This window comes from Thalassophryne amazonica, chromosome 2 (genome assembly GCF_902500255.1).
Source record: "Thalassophryne amazonica chromosome 2, fThaAma1.1, whole genome shotgun sequence".
NCBI classification, from domain to species: domain Eukaryota; kingdom Metazoa; phylum Chordata; class Actinopteri; order Batrachoidiformes; family Batrachoididae; genus Thalassophryne; species Thalassophryne amazonica.
Genome location: NC_047104.1, coordinates 27,316,566 through 27,335,915, shown reverse-complemented (window position 1 = coordinate 27,335,915; position 19,350 = coordinate 27,316,566). Strand labels below are relative to the sequence as shown.

The following is a 19,350-nucleotide window of genomic DNA, read 5'->3' as shown; positions in this document are numbered from 1 at the left end:
GGCTGGTCTAGCTAGCTGCAAACTCTGTTTTGTGCGTAAATAGAACCTCTTTGTCATATACAGTATTATGCAAGAGATGTGCAATGACAATAAAGTTTCTATTCTATTCTGTTTTGCAGATGTCAGCGTGCATGCTAACTTCCACTAACTCAAAACTAAAGTCCACTCTTGTCAAAAGCTCATGTATACACACACGCACACCCTCCTGCAGATGGCATTAAAATATAAGTAAAATATTGTTTATGACTGATTGAGTGAACATGTACAAATGGTCAAGGATGCACCCATGTTTCACCTTGACAAAGACACGCACACATTTCACCTGGTCAAAAACACACCCACATTTCACCTGGCCAAGGACATGCCCAGTTGTCCACGTTCCACCCAGTCAAGGGCACACCCACATGTCACCTGGCCAAAGACAGACCCACATTTCACCCGATCAAAGATACACCCATGTTTCCCCCAGTCAAAGACATACCCACGTTTCAGATGTTAAAGGACCAGTATTGCCACAGTTACTTTGAAAATGTAATCCATTGACTGATTACTGATTACACCTTGAAAAAGTAACATAGTTACTTTACTGATTGTGTAATTTTAAAAGTAACTAAGTTAAATTACTAGTTACTTTATTAGTTACTTTCAGCAGCTCCTTGCCTACTCAACATGAAAATGCTAACCAGTTTTGCTAATACTCACTTTATTTGAGGTACAAAGTAAACAATGTATGTCCTGTCTTTTTAGGTTGAACTTAAAAACTATTTCCTTAAAGAAAAAGTTTTTGTAAAATATGAAATAAAGTCCTCTCTGGGAACCATCACCTTATTGTGGTGGAGAGGTTTGTGTGCCGCTATGAACCTGAGAGCTGTGTTGTCTGGAGCCTTTGTGCTCCTGGTAGGGTCTCCCATGGCAAATTGGTCTCAGGCGAGGGGCCAGACCAAGAATGGTTCACAAGGGGTCACAGGAAATGTGACCCCGCCCAGAGGAAGCCAGGCCTGGATGGAGGGCTCGTCAGCGAGCACGGGTGGCTGGGCTTGCCATGGATCCCAGTTGAGCACAGCCTGAAAAGGCAACGTAGACCTTCCATCTCCACCCTGTGGGCTCACCACCTGTAGGGGCAACCGCTGATGTCGGGTGCACTGTCCTATGGGTGGCAGTGAAAGTCGAGGGCCTCGGTGGACCAGACTTGGATGGTAGGGGCTAGCTCTGGGGGTGTGGAATATCACCTTGCTGTGAAGGAGCCGGAGGTGGAGTGATACCAGTTAGATCTGGTGGGCCTTGCCGCCACGCACAGCCTCGGCTCTGGAACCACTCTCCTTGATAGGGGTTGGACCTTATTTTTCTCTGAAGTTGCACAGGGTGTGAGGCACCGGGCGGGTGTGGGAATACTCATGAGTCCCCGGCTGAGCGCCACTACATTGGAGTTTACCCCGGTAGATGAGAGGGTTGCCTCCCTGTGCCTTCGGGTGTCAGGGGGGAAAACTCTGACTGTTGTTTCTGCGTATGCACCGAACAGCAGTTTGGAGTATTTGGCCTTCTTGGAGTCCGTGACTGGAGTCCTGTATGGGGCTCTGTTGGGGAACCCCATTATTCTGCTGGGGGACTTCAACGCACATGTGGGCAATGACAGAGACACCTGGAGAGACGTGATTGGGAGGAACGGCTTTCCCGATCTAAACCCGAATGGTCATTTGTTGTTGGACTTCTGTGCTAGTCACTGACTGTCCATAACAAACACCATGTTCAAACATAAGTATGCTAATAAGTGTACATGGTACCAGAGCACCCTTGGCCGAAGATCGATTTTGTGATCGTATCATCTGATCTGAGGCTGCATATTCTGGACACTCGGGTGAAAAGAGGGGCAGAGCTGTCACCTGATCACCATCTGGTGGTGAGTTAAATCAGAGGGTGGGGGAGGACTTTGGACAGACCTGGTAAGTCCAAACGGATATTGAACTGGGAACATCTGAAGAAGCCCACTGTCCAACAGATCTTCAACTCACACCTCCGATGGTTTTCTAGCATCCCTGTGGAGGTTGGGGGCATTGAATCAAAATGGGCAATGTTCAAAGCTTTGGCCAGGTGACATGTGGCCAGTCAAGGACATACCCACGTGTCACCTGGCCACATTTCACCAGACCGACATTTCACCCAGTCAAGGACACGCCTAATTAAGGACACACCCATGTGTCGCCTGGCCAAAGCCACACCCACATTTCACCTGGTCAAGGATACACCCATGTTTCTCCTGGTCTAGGACATGCCCACGTGTCACCTGGTCAAGGACACATCCATGTTTCACCTGGACAAGGACACACCTGCATTTCACCTGGTCAAGGAAACAACTGTGTTTCACCTGGTCAAGGATACACCTGTGTTTCACCTGGTCAAGGTCATGCCCATGTTTCACCTGGTCAAGGACACACCCATGTTTCACCTTGTCAAGGTCACACTCACATGTCACCTGGCCAAATACACACCCATGTTTCACCTGGTCAAGGTAATACCATGTTTCACCTGGTCAAGGTAATACCATGTTTCACCTGGTCAAGGACACACCTGCATTTCACCTGGTCAAGGAAACACCTGTGTTTCACCTGGTTAAGGTCACACCCACGTTTCACCTGGTCAAGGACACACCCATGTGTGACCTGGTCAAGGTCACACTGACATGTCACCTGGCCAAATACACATCCATGTTTCACCTAGTCAAGGTCACACCTGCAATTCACCTGGTCAAGGAAACACCTGTATTTCAGCTGGTCAAGGTCACACCCACGTGTAACCTGATCAAGCACACATCCATGTTTGCGTTAAAGGTGTCAATTCACATCAACCGTACATATTCTTGACCTGACCTGATATGACCTGACCTGATATTAAACGCTGTCTTTGTCTTTAGTGTCTCCTCCATTCTGGGTCTAGAGATTAAATCTAAGGACACCTGGAGTCCAGTCGAACCCCAGAGCCATAGTTTTTGAGATATTTCCTCAACTGTTATTCAGCTGAGGTTTTATATAATTGTCACCTACATAATCTTCAATTTCACTGATCTTGATCCAGGTTGATTAAATACTGTGCACTCCATTAATAATCTTTCTTATGTGTTCCACTTGAACCCCAGCTTGATATAATGGCATCTGATCAGACTCTACTGAAAAACTTTGAGTTTTGTGTCAGTTTTTTAGTAGTAGTTTTTGTTCACGATGTTTGCATCAGAACAGCTGCAGAGAGTCCTGGCAGGGTTTGAATATTTGTATTGGAAAGTCAAGTTCAAAAAAGAGAGAGAAAAAAGATCAAAAGTCTTGCAAAATAAAATGTGGTTTATCAGCCAAATATTCAAAAGTCTTTTTTAAAAATAGCTGCAAAATGATCCTATCAAATTATATTCCAGTTACCAGCAAAAATTACCAGCACCATTAAAAACATGCTAATAGAATTAAAAAAACAAGATGTTCTGCAGGGATCTGCGTGGACCCCGGGTGTACAGATTAGTATGTTTTCCAAGTGTGCTGATGAGGGTTAAAGATTAAAAGTATAATTCTGAGTGAGTGCACTGACCATACTTCCATTTTTAATGAATCATCTGGGCCTCGACCATCTGTCCTATGCTGAGGTTAAGACTAAACACACTTCTGGTGCCGCATGTCATCATTCATATTCTCGGCTGACAATCAGCGCTGCAGTCTTGCTCTGCACAAACAGATGCTGTGATTTCATTTTCAGCAGGCCCTACTCGTGTCACCGCCGGCTGTCTGAAGCGTATCTGACAGGTCTACACCGGGCGCCGCAGGCCGCCAGGCTGTCTGACTGCTGCAACATGCTCCATATTAGCCTGAGAACACATTCTGAATACAATCGCCAGCGGACTGCTCATCAATCTCTCATCTGCCTCGTCCCAGCAGCTCTATGTTCCAATAAAATCAGCAAAGTGCAATCTGCTACATCACCTGCTTCACAGGAGGCCCAGACAATAAGCTGAGGCTTTCATTTGCACTTTATTTTTTTTCGAAAGGGAGGCTCACACGCTTTTCAAACCACTTAAGAAAGTTGTTTTTATTCTGCATACAAAATAAACTTTTTTTCATGTTTGGTTTTGCGGTATAAAATTTGAGAAGAGGTAAAGCTGCAGGCCTCCAAAGTAAATAAAACAGCAGAATATACTCAGTATTGATGTATATTCAAAGCGGTTGCTTGCTTACTTCATGTGCCAATTAACATCCTATCATTTGGTGCCAAGAGTCCCTGAAGCTCACCTGGTGGCTCAGGATGGAGCCATACCTCATGCACAGTTTTCGCTGTGTTCTGTTTGTGCATTTGTGCTGAAAGAGTAAAATTTTGCCACTAATGTATCCCGGCGACCAGGTGATATTTCTGTCTCACGCGGTCGACTGCAGCCTCGTGCAGTCAGGAGATGAACAAAAGCAGGATTTTTTTTCTCCAGCCAAGACAGATCACTTTACTGAGTCCTTCCCTCTATCTGAGTAATGATGGTGACTCTTTAACTGATGACTATAATTAGCAAGTCATCTGCAAATAAAAGCTGTCCACAAAGCTATGTGAGTATTTTGGAGAAACTATTTTCAAGGCTCACCATGCATCTAAGAGACTGTCTCCAAGATGAAAAACTTCAGTCTCAGTCACCACTTTTCAATAATATCTAAAGTAAAGGTGCACTTACATGAGCATGTCCTTGATTCACGCAACTGCACAACCTGTGTCGTGATGTATCGTGTTGGAGAGTAAACCCGTCTTTAACTGGTGCAGACAGGACACCAGAGGGGTGCCGGTGCGTGCTATTGCGCACAGAGAATTTTGAAATGTTAAAAAGATCTTTCATGCACAAATGTCGTGCTATGTGGTGCGATCTAATCTCCAACACTACATGCAACTCGTCAAGGAGAGTAAAGAAGAAGTGAACAGAGCGAGTGGTGACATCAGCGGATCGCATCAGAGCACAGCTCGTCTGAAGGATTATAACAAGAAGTTAAATCTGTTATAAACATACTTTAACAGCTGTACACAAGAAAAGAACACGCAACTGTTTTACCAAGCCATGACAATGTAAACAAGACAAATAATTACCTTTTTAGACGGCTCAAAATGCTTTCTGCAACTTGTTTGCTGTATGTGTGCACACGCACATGGCTCTGGCTGCAGCCTCCTCTGTGATTCAGGAAGTGATTAAATCTGATTTCAATGGCCAATTTGCAGAAAAAAATTATTAATCTGCCATGAAATAATTATTTTATATATGCAGCGTCCAGCGCAGAGCGCGTGGCAGCTGGTAGAACAAAGAACGGCATCCAGCTGTGAACACAGCAGGTGGGATCGTCACAACAATGTTTGTGCTATTGCATGAAGCAAAGGCATGCTTGTGTAAGTGCACCTTTGTCTCCCACTGTCAATTTTTGGTACCAATTTGTCTACTGATTCCAAGAATGGGCAAATTTTTACAGTAACAGTTAAAATTTGTGTTTCATACTATAGTATACCAATGATAGCTGGTCACTGCTGATTGCACCCAAATATGGGTGAGTTCCATGGCACAAGTGTTTCTGGGCATGTACACAAATACTCCATACAACATATGTGTTAACTTTTGCAGAGATTATTACTAAACTACTGCATAAAGTTAAAATATTAACCTCTCAAAACTGTCTTCTGCTGAAGAGTGTGACATGGTTTTCACAGGGTTTATGTTGCAGAGGAGAATCAGAAGGAGGTCTCTGCTCAGAGAACTTTAGGTCACTGCATGTTCTCCTTCTGCCACGTAGATATCATACACATGCTCCTCAATGAGCAGTGAGTACCTGTTCAAATATCGTCAATGTGACATTAGTGAGTTCTTTTTTTCTTCCTTGTGGCTCTGCTGTCACTTACCCAACAACCCTTTGTCAGCATTTGATATGCACATGTCTTTCTCCGCACTGGGTAGGACGAAGCCCACCACAAAGCCATCTACACCGTCAGCCATGAGGGCCAGACCCAGCACAAAGAACAGGATCCACTGGAAGCGTCCATGGCCACAGTCCTCCATGATGGTCTCATACTGCTCTGGCAAGCTGTCTTCTTCTTCTTTTTGTTGGGTCGTAAGGTGGGCTTTTCTCCTGGCTTCTATCCGAGCTGCCCGTCTAGCCTCCTTGATCTCGTCAGGGTGGGGAATGCCCTGGTACTCCCCCTCATACATCTGGTCATCCACATCTGCTCCCTCGGTAGCATCACTAGCAGCATCCTCGTCCTGAGGAGGGTAGTCTGTCTGGTAGGGGTAGCCATCTTGACCACCTCCATCATGCATGTAGTTGTACTCTGTTCCTTGCTGGTTCACACTGTTCTGATAGGGGTCCTCCATGGTTCCTGCAGGGTGATTGTGCTGTACACTGATGAAGGTCAGGTCATCAGCTATAACTGCATCATCATTCAGTGGCTTTGTATCGTTCTCAGAGATGCTGCAAGCTCCTGGATTCCAGGTTTCAGTGGGAAGATGCAGGTTGTCTGAGGAGTCTACTTTTAAGGATGAGGTTTCAGCAGCCACAGTTTGAGAACTTTACCCTCCCAGATCTGTGCAGTGCTGCATCCTGGACCTGGAACACATGAAAGACACATATGTGTGACAGCAAACAAAAGCGTTCTTCTGGAAAAAGCAATTGCTGGTCTTAGTTGTCCGTGTAATGGTCAGTCAGTTAATTTATTTCATATTGAACTTTATCGCAGTTGCATTGCCCAGGAGCTTCACAACACCAACATACAAAATTGTTTCACTGTAACTTTGGGCCTCTTCTAGATTTTACAGTCTTTAGATCAGATGAACCTATCAGACTTGTTGAACAGGAAAGGCTGGAGACAAATGCGGGACTCGACACAGTAGCTCTGGTACAAAGAATCATTAATCAGTGAGGTCCGGTACACAGAGAGGAAGTCCAAAAACAGCAAACAGATCAGAATCATCAAGCGAATGGTGTGGTCGGGATAAACAGGCAGGTGGTCAAAACACAACGTGGCCGCAGGACTTGAATAACACAAAGGAACAGAGCTAGAAGCGATGGCACAAGGCGCAATGATCAGGTGAATTATCAGTGCAACCAGTGAAGCTTAAATGCCCCTAGTAATGAGCAACAGATTGGAAACACCTGTGGAAAGATCCAGAACAGGGTGTGGCCCAAACAGAGTGTGATGCTCCCCACTAAGCACCAAGCAAGACAGACAAGAGAAATAAGGACAGATAAAGCCCAAGCAGGAAAGACCCAGCAAGAGAAGCCACAAATCCAGCACAAACCAAAATCCACTTAATCAGACCATTACAACAATGCATGAACTGCACAGAAATGAAACAGACACCCAAACTAGGCATGGCAGAAAACCGGATGACACACAGTACATGACAGTACATGAGACTGCTAACCACCTCAGCACTGTATCATCCACCCAGGAAAACTTTTTATGAACCTCATAAAAAGGCTGGATGTACCTCTAGTTCGAAGTTGGGTGTGAGAGAGAGCAGATGAGGGAGCAGATGTAAATAGAGTGCTGCAATAAACTTGTTTTGTTCCAATGCCAGTCTTATTCCTGTAGACCCACACAACTACATACTTTTAAACACAACAGACAGCTTTGGACTTCCGTAGCTGGTTAGGCTACGGAAGCCAAGCAGCAGACTGGACTTCGTTTCCACAGAATTTTGGAAATATATATCTGTGAGTATGATTACATATGCTGTTTAATGCCAAATATGTTTAGTTAAAAGATTGTTTTGTAAAGGTAAAATTATTGCAGTTGCAATGCTAATTTCTGTTGGCCCGTCTATGGCATTTCCATTATGTGTTAGCATCAAGCTAATGGAACATGTGCTAATTAGATTGATTGATTGTAGCAATAATGCTAGCCACACTAGGAGCTAGAGGTGGGCGGATTGATCCTAATATCGATAATATCGATACCAATGCTGGTATTGATATTTAAGGATCCTTGTGTAAAAAGATCGATACTCAAGCTTTTTTTCTCTCCCGCACGCACTGACTGCTGCGCACGCAGATTCATCAAAGTCTACTCTCTGTAAGAGCAGCGCTGCACTGTGTCACACAACACGGACCCTTGTATTGTGGTTTGTCAGTCCTCTACCTCAGGAGATTTTGTTTGTTGTTTTGTTGAGCGATATTTTTTAAATAAAAATGTTGACTGTGATAATAAAATATTGTGTTGTCACGTACAATGTTTGGTGAAATTTGATCCTAGGTCTTTTGGATCCTTTGGATCTATGAAGCTTAAATATGAAAAAGTATCGTATCGGTATCGATATCGGCGATACTGGGCCTGTATTTACTTGGTATCGGATCAATACCAAAATTCCCGGTATCGCCCACGTCTACTGGGAGCAGCTTAAGCACTGTGTTATATCTATATACATGACTGAACATGCTTGTGCAACTGAAAGTATTTTATTTTAATGCCTTTTCTTTGTGTGTATTTAAGTTTTACAGTATCTGTAAAACAGTATTTGTGAGGCAACAAATAAACAGGCTGAATTTGGAAGCCTTGGTGTCTCATTTGGAGAACTGTTCACCTATCTGCCAAACTAAACACTTACGTTCAGGGAGGGCAGAATAACTACGGAGAGCATCTCACATACTGCCTCTATACATGGTTTGCTTAAAAAAAAAAAAAACAACTAAATAATATATATATGTATGTATATATATATATATATATATATATTTCATTTGGTTAAATTGTATGTTTATTTTTCTTTTCTTCTCCAGACCTTTCAAGTCTGCACGTGATTTACGCTTGCTGCACTAAAAGGCGTGCACCTCACCTTTCGTTGTACTGGTTACAAAGACAATAAAGAATCTGTATCTGTTTTTGTACTGATGTACTGACATATCTGTCTGATATGTCAGTATCAGACCGATATGAGACAGACAGAATACAGACAGACAGACATACAGACAGAGACACAGACAGACAGACGTCTTTCATCTTGTTGTGGTAACCTCACATTATTCTTTCATGACAGAATAAAGCAGTGGTGAATTATACAACATGAATAAAATGCCATTAGATTTACAAATCATTGTAATGAAATCAGCATTGAAATTTATGAAATCAGATTTTGGTTTCAGGCAAACGAGAAGAACTGCAACAGCGAGATGTGATCACCAGCATCATGCGTTTTTCCTCCAGCTACTCGAAAATAAGAAGGAGACGCTCGCTGACAGATGCTTCCTTTGATGACACGACGTTTCCTCTGCGATCACCTGACAACACCTAAATGTCAGATCAGTGTTTACATCTGAGCAGAGTTCACGCGGGTTACGATCCACTGTCCCTGTGGTGAGAGTCAACCAGGCTTCTCTGAATTCTAAAAACCTGAAGGCTGAAGAGGAACAAACAAATCTGTCCATCTCAGAAGTGACCTTTCACTGAGGTCCCTCACTGCTGGGACTAAGCGCTGCACAAACATGCTCAGATGTTAGGCGTGCACGTGTGCGCTTACATGTTGAACAGCTGCTTAAACCTAAAACCTCTCTGAAAGTGACATCATCAGGGACGTCAGTCTAAATCTGCCTGAAAATGTTCTCCTTTGCTTTCTTTCTTTCTTTGTCATATTTGACATTGTTAGAGAGGAACTGCAGCTCAGGCAGCTGTTTATGAACTGAGGGGTTGTGGGTTTGATTCCCAGATGTAGCTGACTATCTTTTTGTTTCAGCTACTCCCAGTAGGGGGCGCCACAGCAGATCAACTGTCTCCATCTCACCCTGTCTTCTGCATCTTCCTCTGTCACTCCAACCACCTGCATGTCCTCCCTCAGCACATCCATAAAACTCCTCTTTGTCCTCCCTCTTCTCCTTCTGCCTGGTGGCTCCATCCTCAGTATCCTTCTCCCTATATACCCTCTGTCCCGTCTCTTTATATGTCCAAACCATCTCAGTTTCACCTCTCTGACTTTGTCTCCATGCTGTCCTACCTGTGCTGTCCCTCTGATATATTCCTTCTAATCCTGTCCATCCTCGTCACAAATGTGAAGTTCTGATGCATGTTGCCTCCTGTAATGAGCCCGGTATGTCTCCATTCATCTTTCATTTCCATGGCGCAGTACCATCAGACGCAGACAAAACTGCATGTGACGCAGACAGTGCAACATCCAGGCTGCTGTCGGTTTTACCATAAAAACCTGAAAGTCCATTTGTCATTCAAAAAACATTTTTGAAGAGAGCATGCAGCAAAAATCAGTTTCGGTACAGAGGCTCGTTGGTGGTTCTCAGTGAGTCATCACATGAAGGCCGCCCAGTGTGAGACAAACATTTGGGAAGGCCCTGTCTGCTTTCAGCTGAAAGGATACAGCCGTGAGTCAGAGAGAGCAACAGACCCTTTAGCAAAGCAAATTTATTCATGAAGTGAATTTTAGGTCCGGTTTGCTGGGTTACTGGTGCATGCCATCCCTCTATCTTCAGACAGAGGGCGGTGTCACCATTCTGCCACAGAGCACGTGGGCACATCTCCCAGAAAAAGCTGGAGTCCACATACGGCCCTCTGTTACGTACGTCACAGAAGTCTAAAATGAGCTCTTTCTTATCTAAATCCAGTTTCTGTCAAAGCATTTCAACTTGCACAGACATTAGATCTGTTGAATTTCAATCATATGGAACAGATTAAAACCAGTTCTGTACAACATTTCTGCTTTAATCCATCAGAGAACCTTTTATGAAAACATCTTCATATCACTCACAACAAATGAAAGGAATACTGAGAAAATGCGACATTACAGTCTTATGATGGGACTGTGAATGCTGTAGCTCTTGTGTTTTTTAGTGCCTTGCCCATGGGCTCCTCGTCCGTTGTCACTGGGGGTTATTTTTATGTCCAGGGACTCACACTTGTTTTGATTGCCTACACAGATGTAAATATAACTGCAAAGTGTGGAAAGGAACTAAATTATTCAGGTGCTGTTTCCACCGTAGGACATTTGCTTCATTTTGGGAATTTTCTGTGTTATTGTAAGTTTTTCCTTGAGGTTATTTCAGTTATTTTATTTTGCTGTTTTTGCATTTTGTGTTCTCATCTTTTTTTATGAGTCTCTCAGGTCGTCTGGGTGACCCATCACACCTGCACACACTCTGACCTAATTTTTTTGTTTCTGTACACAAACAGTGAAAACGCTTCAACAACAACAACAAAAAAGGACAAAACTCACACAGGTTTATTTCATATGACAAAAAAATACACCTTTTATTTTTAATGTAGGTTGATTAAATTTAAACTATATAATGTTGTTGTTTTCGTTATTGATTACTGGTTGTCATCCTGATTAGTCCAGATAGCCCAAATAAAGCTTGGATATCTGGGCTTACACTCCGGGACAGAGAAGCTCGACTATCCAGGAGGGACTTGGAGAAGAGCTGCTGCTTCTTCGCATGGAAAGCAACCAGCTGAGGTGGTTTGGGCATCTGGTGAAGATTCCCCCTGGTGGAGGTCTTCCAGGCAAGTCCAACTGGGAGGATGCTCCATGGAAGACCCAGGACGCGAATTTATGTTTCCTGAACCTTTCAGGCGGCACGGTAGACTCTAGTCCAATCAGAGATCGGTGCGCAAACATGACGTCTTGCATATATTAAAATATCGGCGCACGAACATGACGTCAATCTTTTCACTTATTGCCCTCTTTATCAAAACATGAAGCACTACTAAACATTACGCACGTGGTTGACTTAGTGTTGTGAAAGTGTAGGAACACGGACCCACAACAGGGGGCGCAAATGAACGGACAATGGAGGAAGTCAAATAACAAAGCTTTACTGTTGTGAATACGCACAACGAACACAACAGATTACAATTGTGGTTATAACCAATTCCAATGGTGTCGTGTGGGCAGGCTCGACGATAGGAGACGTCTGTCCGAGTCGAACCGGAACCACCCGATTTCCTCTGCCACCGAACCCCAGGAATACTGGAGCCGCCAAGTCCCGAACTCCCAGGTGGCCACTGCCTCCGCTCATCGGATCCGGTACTGCTGGCGAGGAACAGAAACAGTCAGATGTGGGTGCGGCTGCACCCAGCAACACGTAGGGTGGAAACACCACCTCCACCTCTAATCAACAACAACACTGTAGTGCAGGAATGCGAGTACTTATCCCAAAATACAGTCTCCTGCTGTTCTTCTCTCTTTCTGTGCAAAGGCAAAACTATTCAATAGTCAGAAGACAATTCGTTGGGCTGGATACGTTACCTCCTTGGTAGAGCGATATCTCGGCAATGAGGTGGAGATGCCGTCCAGCTGATATACCCCTCTGCTGATGGATGTCAGCTGTCTCGGTTGATAGGTGACAGCTGTCACCTTGGCTGCTCCTGTGAGGCGGCAGCGCCCTCTGGTGCCTGGAGCCCGCACTCCAGGCAGGGCGCCCTCTGGTGGTGGTGGGCCAGCAGTACCTCCTCTTCAGCGGCCCACACAACACTTAGAAATATTAACACATGCATTTGTTTGCATTTTGGACTTAGTTCTTTTTCAAGGTTGCATAGCCCCAATTTAATCATTTGAATTTGAGATCCGTTAACATGGATCAAAATGATATTCAGAAATTCCAATCACGTGAGTGTGTTTTTTCTATTTCAACTGAGTTTGTTCAACTGAAGGTTTTTTCATTTAAAATTATGAGTTTTTTTCAAATAAAAAGGATATTCATAAATTCCAGTAGTGTGAGTTGGGTTTTTTTTTTTTTTTTCAACAGACTTCGCTCAATGAAGGTTTGTTTTTATTTATTTCAAGGACACCCTGGAGGGATTATATTTCCCAGCTGGCTTGGGAACACCTCAGGATCCCCCAGGAAGAGTTACGAGAGGATCTGTCTGAGGATAGGGAAGTGTGGGTGAGCTGCTTGGTCTGCTGCCACCACGACCCAGAAAGCAGCAGAAAATGAATGAATGAATGAATGCTGATGAGTGGATTAAATGTAATGATTAATAACTACTACTACTACTAAAGTGTTCAAAAGGCTATGTCACTCCCCGTATGTTAAAGTATATGGGTGCAATGTTTGGCTCAGTTCTGCAGCACAAAAGTGTCCCTCCCCTTAATTACTACTACTGCTACTTCTACCAACTTCTACCACTAAAGTGTTCAATAACCTATGTCACTCCCCGTATGTGTGTAAAGTTTCAAGCCCAACGCTTAACCACTAGACATCACCTCCCCCATATATGCCACTTTTGGCTCAATTCTGCAGCACAAAAGTGTCTCTCCCCTTAACTACTACTACTACTACTACTACTACTACTACTAGTACTACTGTTACTACTACTATAATGTTCAATAGCCTATGTCCCCCCCTCATAAGTCAAAGTACTGTATATGTGTGCTACGCTTGGCCTATTTCTGCAGCACAAAAGTGTCTCTCCTCTTAATCACTACTATCGCCACTACTACTACTACTTGTACTACTACTACTACTACTAACGCATTCAATAGCCTATGTCATCTAAAGTGTTCAGTAGCTTATGTCACTCTCTGTATGTCAAAGTATATGTCCCAAGTTTGCCTGATTTCTGCAGCATAAAAGTGTCTGTCCCTTTAATCACTACTACGACTACTACAACTACTACTACTACTACTAAAGTGTTCAATAGGCTATGTCACTCCCCGTATGTCAAAGTATATGGTTGCCATGTTTGGCAACCATACAGAAGTGTCTCTCCCCTTAACTACTATTGTTACTACTACAACCCCCATTCCAATGAAGTTGGGACATTGTGTAAAATGGAAATAAAACAATAATACAATGATTTGCATATCCTCTTCGACCTATATTCAATTTAATACACCACAAAGACAAGATATTTAATGTTCAAACTGATAAACTTCTGTTTTGTGCAAATATTTGTTCATTTTGAAATGGATCCCTGCAACACGTTTCATAAAAGCTGGGATAGTGGTATGTTTACCACTGTGTTACATCACCTTTCCTTCTAACAACACTCAATAAGTGCTTGGGAACTGAGGACACTAATTGTTGAAGCTTTGTAGGTGGAATTCTTTCCCATTCTTGCTTGATGTACGACTTCAGTTGTTCAACAGTCCGGGGTCTCCATTGTCATATTTTGCACTTGATAATGCACCACACATTTTCAATGGGTGACAGGTCTGGACTGCAGGCAGGCCAGTCTAGTACCTGCACTCTTTTACTACAAAGCCACGCTGTTGTAACACGTGCAGAATGTGGCTTGGCATTGTCCTGCTGAAATAAGCAGGGACGTCCCTGAAAAAGACGTTGCTTGGATGGCAGCATGTGTTGCTCCAAAACCTGGATGTACCTTTCAGCATTGATGCTGTCATCACAGATGTGTAAGTTGCCCATGCCATGGGCACTAACACACCCCCATACCATCACAGATGCTGGCTTTTGAACTTTGCGCTGGTAACAATCTGGATGGTCTTTTTCCTCTTTTGTCCGGAAGACAAGATGTCAATGATTTCCTAAAACAATTTGAAATGTGGACTCATCAGACTACAGCACACTTTTCCATTTTGTGTCTGTCCATTTCAAATGAGCACGGGCCCAGAGAAGGTGGCGGTGTTGCTGGATGTTGTTGATGTATGACTTTCGCTTTGCATGGCAGAGTTTTAACTTGCACTTGTAGATGTAGTGACGAACTTTGTTAACTGACTGTTGTGTGGGCCGCTGAAGAGGAGGTACTGCTGGCCCACCACCACCAGAGGGCGCCCTGCCTGGAGTGCGGGCTCCAGGCACCAGAGGGCGCCGCCGCCTCACGTGAGCAGCTACGGTGACAGCTGTCACCCATCACCTGAGACAGCTGACGGCAATCATCTGTGGGGTATATCAGCAGGACGGCACCTCCACCTCATTGCCGAGATATCGTTTCTACCGGAGAGGTAACGTATCGAAGCTAACGGAGTGTATCTTTTTGGATTGTGCTAGTTTGTGGATTACTGTTCCAACGAGAGGTGGAGGTAACTTCCCTGCTGTTCGGAGTCTTGGGTGCAAACGCGCCCCCATCGAACTGTTCTTTGTTCCTCGCCAGCAGTACCAGGTCCGACACGCGGAGGCAGTGGCCACCTGGGAGTTCGGGACTTGGCGGCTCCAGTATTTCCGGGGTCCTGTGGCGGAGGAAGCCGTGTGGTTGGAGAGGCGTCTCCTATCTTCGAGCCTGCCCACACGACACTTTTGTGAATTGACTGTTGTCCATTTCGTGATTGGTTGTATTCGTTGTGCACGTTCACAACAGTAAAGCCTTGTTATTTGACTTTCTCCATTGTCCGTTCATTTGCGCCCCCTGTTGTGGGTCCGTGTACTGACACTTTCCCAACAGGATATCTCGGCCACGCCATGGATCCCGAGGGGCGTCAACCGGCTGTTGAACGGCCAATGGAAGAACAGGACGCGCAGGCGTCCGCGGGAGGGGTAATCGGTGAGTTGCAGCGGATCCTCACCGCTTTCACGACTCGGTTGGATTTCATGACCGAGCAGAACGTCCTCCTGAACCGCAGGGTGGAGGCTCCGGGCGCCGCTGCGGCTCTCCCTCCCGTAGATCCTGTGCGTAACGTTGACGTTCCACTGGTTGTTCAACGACCTCTCCCTCCTTCCCCGGAAGCATACATAAGCCCTCCTGAGCCGTACGGAGGCTGTGTGGAGACGTGCGCGGATTTTCTGATGCAGTGTTCGCTCGTCTTCGCACAGCGTCCCGTTATGTACGCGACCGATGCTAGTAAAGTAGCTTATGTCATAAACCTGCTTCGCAGTGAGGCACGCGCTTGGGCTACAGCGCTCTGGGAGCGGAATTCACGGCTCCTTCTGACATACGATGGGTTTGTGAGGGGGCTCAGAACCGTGTTCGATCACCCTAATAGGGGCGAGACCGCTTCAACCGTGCTACTGTCAATGAGACAGGGGCGCCGGAGCGCAGCTGTTTATGCAGTCGACTTCCGCATCGCGGCTGCGAGATCCGGCTGGAATAACGCTGCCCTCCGCGCCGCCTTTGTAAACGGACTGTCTTTGGTTCTCAAGGACCACCTGGTGGCTAAGGACGAACCGCGGGATTTAGACGGGCTTATCGATCTTGTCATACGGTTGGACAACCGGTTAGAGGAACGTCGGCGGGAACGAGACGAAGGGCGTGGCCGGGCACGCGCCGTCCCTCTCCCTTCCGGTTCCGACCGCGCTCCGCCTTCCCCACGCTCCACGGCCCCTGCGCTCCGTGGGGTCACAGCTCCCCCTACTGACGAAGCTATGGACACGAGTAGGGCAACATTTAGGGCACCAGCTGCACAGAGGAGACGGGCCCATGGAGCTTGTTTTGTTTGTGGTGCACTAGAGCACCATGTGAGAGACTGCCCCGAGCGGTTACAACACCAACGCCCGCCCCTAGAGACTGGGCTAGGGGTGGGCCGAGACATTCACATGGGACACACCCACATTGCTACACGACTCCCAGTCACGATCCTGTATGAGGATTTAACCCTGAAGGCCCCAGCACTGGTGGACACGGGCTCTGAGGGGAATCTGTTGGACTGCAGATGGGCCAGGGAGATAGGGCTCCCTCTGGTGGCGCTTACCTCGCCTGTGCAGGTTCGAGCGCTAGATGGCTCCCTGCTCCCTCCGATCACACATAAGACACCACCTGTAACGCTGGTGGTGTCAGGAAACCACCGGGAGGTGATCGAGTTTTTTGTGACTCAGGCCACTTCCCGTGTGGTTTTAGGCTTTCCCTGGATGTTGAAGCACAATCCCCGGATTGATTGGCCGTCCGGGGTAGTGGTTCAGTGGAGCGAGACCTGCCATCGGGTGTGTCTAGGTTCCTCGGTTCCTCCCGGCTCCCAAGCTAAGGAGGAGGTCAGAGTCCCGCCCAATCTGGGGACGGTGCCGGTGGAGTACCACGACCTTGTCAACGTGTTCAGCAAGGATCTGGCGCTCACACTCCCCCCCCACCGTCCGTACGATTGTGCCATCGATTTGGTTCCAGGCAGTGGGTTCCCGTCCAGTAGACTGTACAACCTCTCACGGCCTGAGCGCGAATCAATGGAGACCTACATCCGGGACTCGTTAGCTGCCGGGTTGATCCGAAATTCCACCTCCCCGATGGCCGCAGGTTTCTTTTTCGTGGGTAAAAAAGATGGCGGACTTCGTCCATGCATCGATTATAGGGGGCTGAACGAAATCACGGTTCGCAACCGATACCCGTTACCCCTGTTGGATTCGGTGTTCACGCCCCTGCATGGAGCCAAGATATTTACCAAGCTTGATCTTAGAAACGCGTATCATCTGGTTCGGATCCGGAAGGGAGACGAGTGGAAGACGGCATTCAACACCCCCTTAGGTCACTTTGAGTACCTGGTCATGCCGTTCGGCCTCACAAACGCCCCTGCGACGTTCCAAGCCTTGGTTAACGACGTCTTGCGGGACTTCCTGCACCGGTTCGTCTTCGTATATCTAGACGATATACTCATCTTTTCTCCGGATCCTGAGACTCATGTCCGGCATGTACGTCAGGTCCTGCAGCGGTTATTGGAGAACCGGCTGTTTGTTAAGGGCGAGAAGTGTGAGTTTCACCGCACCTCTTTGTCCTTCCTGGGGTTCATCATCTCCCCCAACTCCGTCGCACCTGATCCGGCCAAGGTTGCTGTGGTGAGAGACTGGCCCCAACCCACAAGCCGTAGGAAGCTGCAACAGTTCCTCGGCTTTGCGAATTTCTACAGGAGGTTCATTAAAGGCTACAGTCAGGTTGTTAGCCCCCTGACAGCCCTGACCTCACCAAAAGTCCCCTTCACCTGGTCGGATCGTTGCGAGGCCGCGTTCAAGGAGTTGAAACGGCGCTTCTCGTCTGCACCCGTTCTGGTGCAGCCCGATCCTAGTCGCCAGTTAGTGGTTGAAGTGGACGCCTCTGACTAAGGGATAGGAGCTGTGCTGTCCCAGAGTGGGAAAACCGATAAGGTCCTTCATCCGTGTGCCTATTTTTCCCGCAGGTTGACCCCGGCTGAACGGAACTATGACGTCGGCAACCGAGAACTCCTTGCGGTGAAAGAGGCTCTTGAAGAGTGGAGACACCTGTTGGAGGGGACGTCCGTGCCATTCACGGTTTTCACTGACCACCGGAACCTGGAATATATCAGGACCGCCAAGCGGCTGAATCCCAGGCAAGCCCGCTGGTCACTGTTCTTCGGCCGTTTTGACTTCCGCATCACCTACTGGCCCGGGACCAAGAACCAGAAGTCGGATGCCTTGTCCCGGGTACACGCAGACGAGGTCAAAGCGGAGTTGTCGGATCTACCGGAACCCATCATCCCGGAGTCCACTATCGTGGCCACCCTCACCTGGGACGTAGAGAGAACCGTCCGGGAGGCCCTGGCACGAAGCCCGGACCCCGGGACTGGACCAAAGAACAGACTTTACGTCCCACCAGAGGCTAGGGCTGCAGTCCTGGACTTCTGTCACGGCTCTAAGCTCTCCTGTCATCCAGGGGTGCGAAGAACCGTGGCAGTTGTCCGGCAGCGCTTCTGGTGGGCGTCCCTGGAGGCCGACGTCCGGGACTATATCCAGGCCTGTACCACCTGCGCCAGGGGCAAGGCCGACCATCGCAAGGCTCCGGGACTGCTACAGCCGCTGCCCGTGCCTCATCGCCTCTGGTCCCACATTGGCCTGGATTTTGTCACGGGCCTCCCGCCGTCCCAGGGAAACACCGTGATCCTCACGATAGTGGACCGATTCTCCAAGGCGGCCCACTTCGTGGCCCTCCCGAAGCTCCCAATGGCCCAGGAGACAGCGGACCTCCTGGTCCACCATGTCGTCCGCCTGCATGGGATACCATCAGACATCGTCTCCGATCGCGGTCCCCAGTTCTCCTCGCATGTCTGGAGGAGCTTTTGCCGGGAACTGGGGGCCACGGTCAGTCTCTCGTCCGGGTATCACCCCCAGACCAACGGGCAAGCAGAGCGGGCCAATCAAGAAATGGAGCAAACACTGCGTTGTGTGACAGCCGCGCACCCGGCGGCCTGGAGTACTCATCTGGCCTGGATCGAGTACGCCCACAACAGTCAAGTGTCATCAGCCACCGGCCTCTCCCCCTTTGAGGTGTGTTTGGGGTATCAGCCCCCGTTGTTCCCGGTGGTTGAGGGAGAGGTCGGTGTGCCCTCGGTCCAGCCCCACCTGCGGAAGTGCCGTCGGGTGTGGCGTGCCGCCCGTTCTGCTTTGTTGAAGGCCCGGATGAGGGCGAAGGCCCATGCAGACCGGCGGCGGACCCCGGCCCCTACGTATCGCCCCGGGCAGGCAGTGTGGTTGTCCACAAAGGACATCCCGCTACAAGTGGCCTCCCCAAAACTACAGGACAGGTACATAGGACCGT

General features: G+C 47.4%; 1 protein-coding gene across 1 annotated transcript in view; it reads right to left on the bottom strand.

Annotated features, from left to right (window-relative positions):
- Nucleotides 1-6,609, bottom strand: part of sv2ba (synaptic vesicle glycoprotein 2Ba) — an 84,272-nt gene extending 77,663 nt beyond the window's left edge. Inside the window, exon 1 of the mRNA XM_034184524.1 lies at nt 5,890-6,609. Within this exon, the coding sequence (XP_034040415.1) occupies nt 5,890-6,358 (469 nt within the window). The 5' untranslated portion in view covers nt 6,359-6,609. The remainder of the gene's footprint in view (nt 1-5,889) is intronic.
- Nucleotides 6,610-19,350: the final 12,741 nt, after the last annotated feature.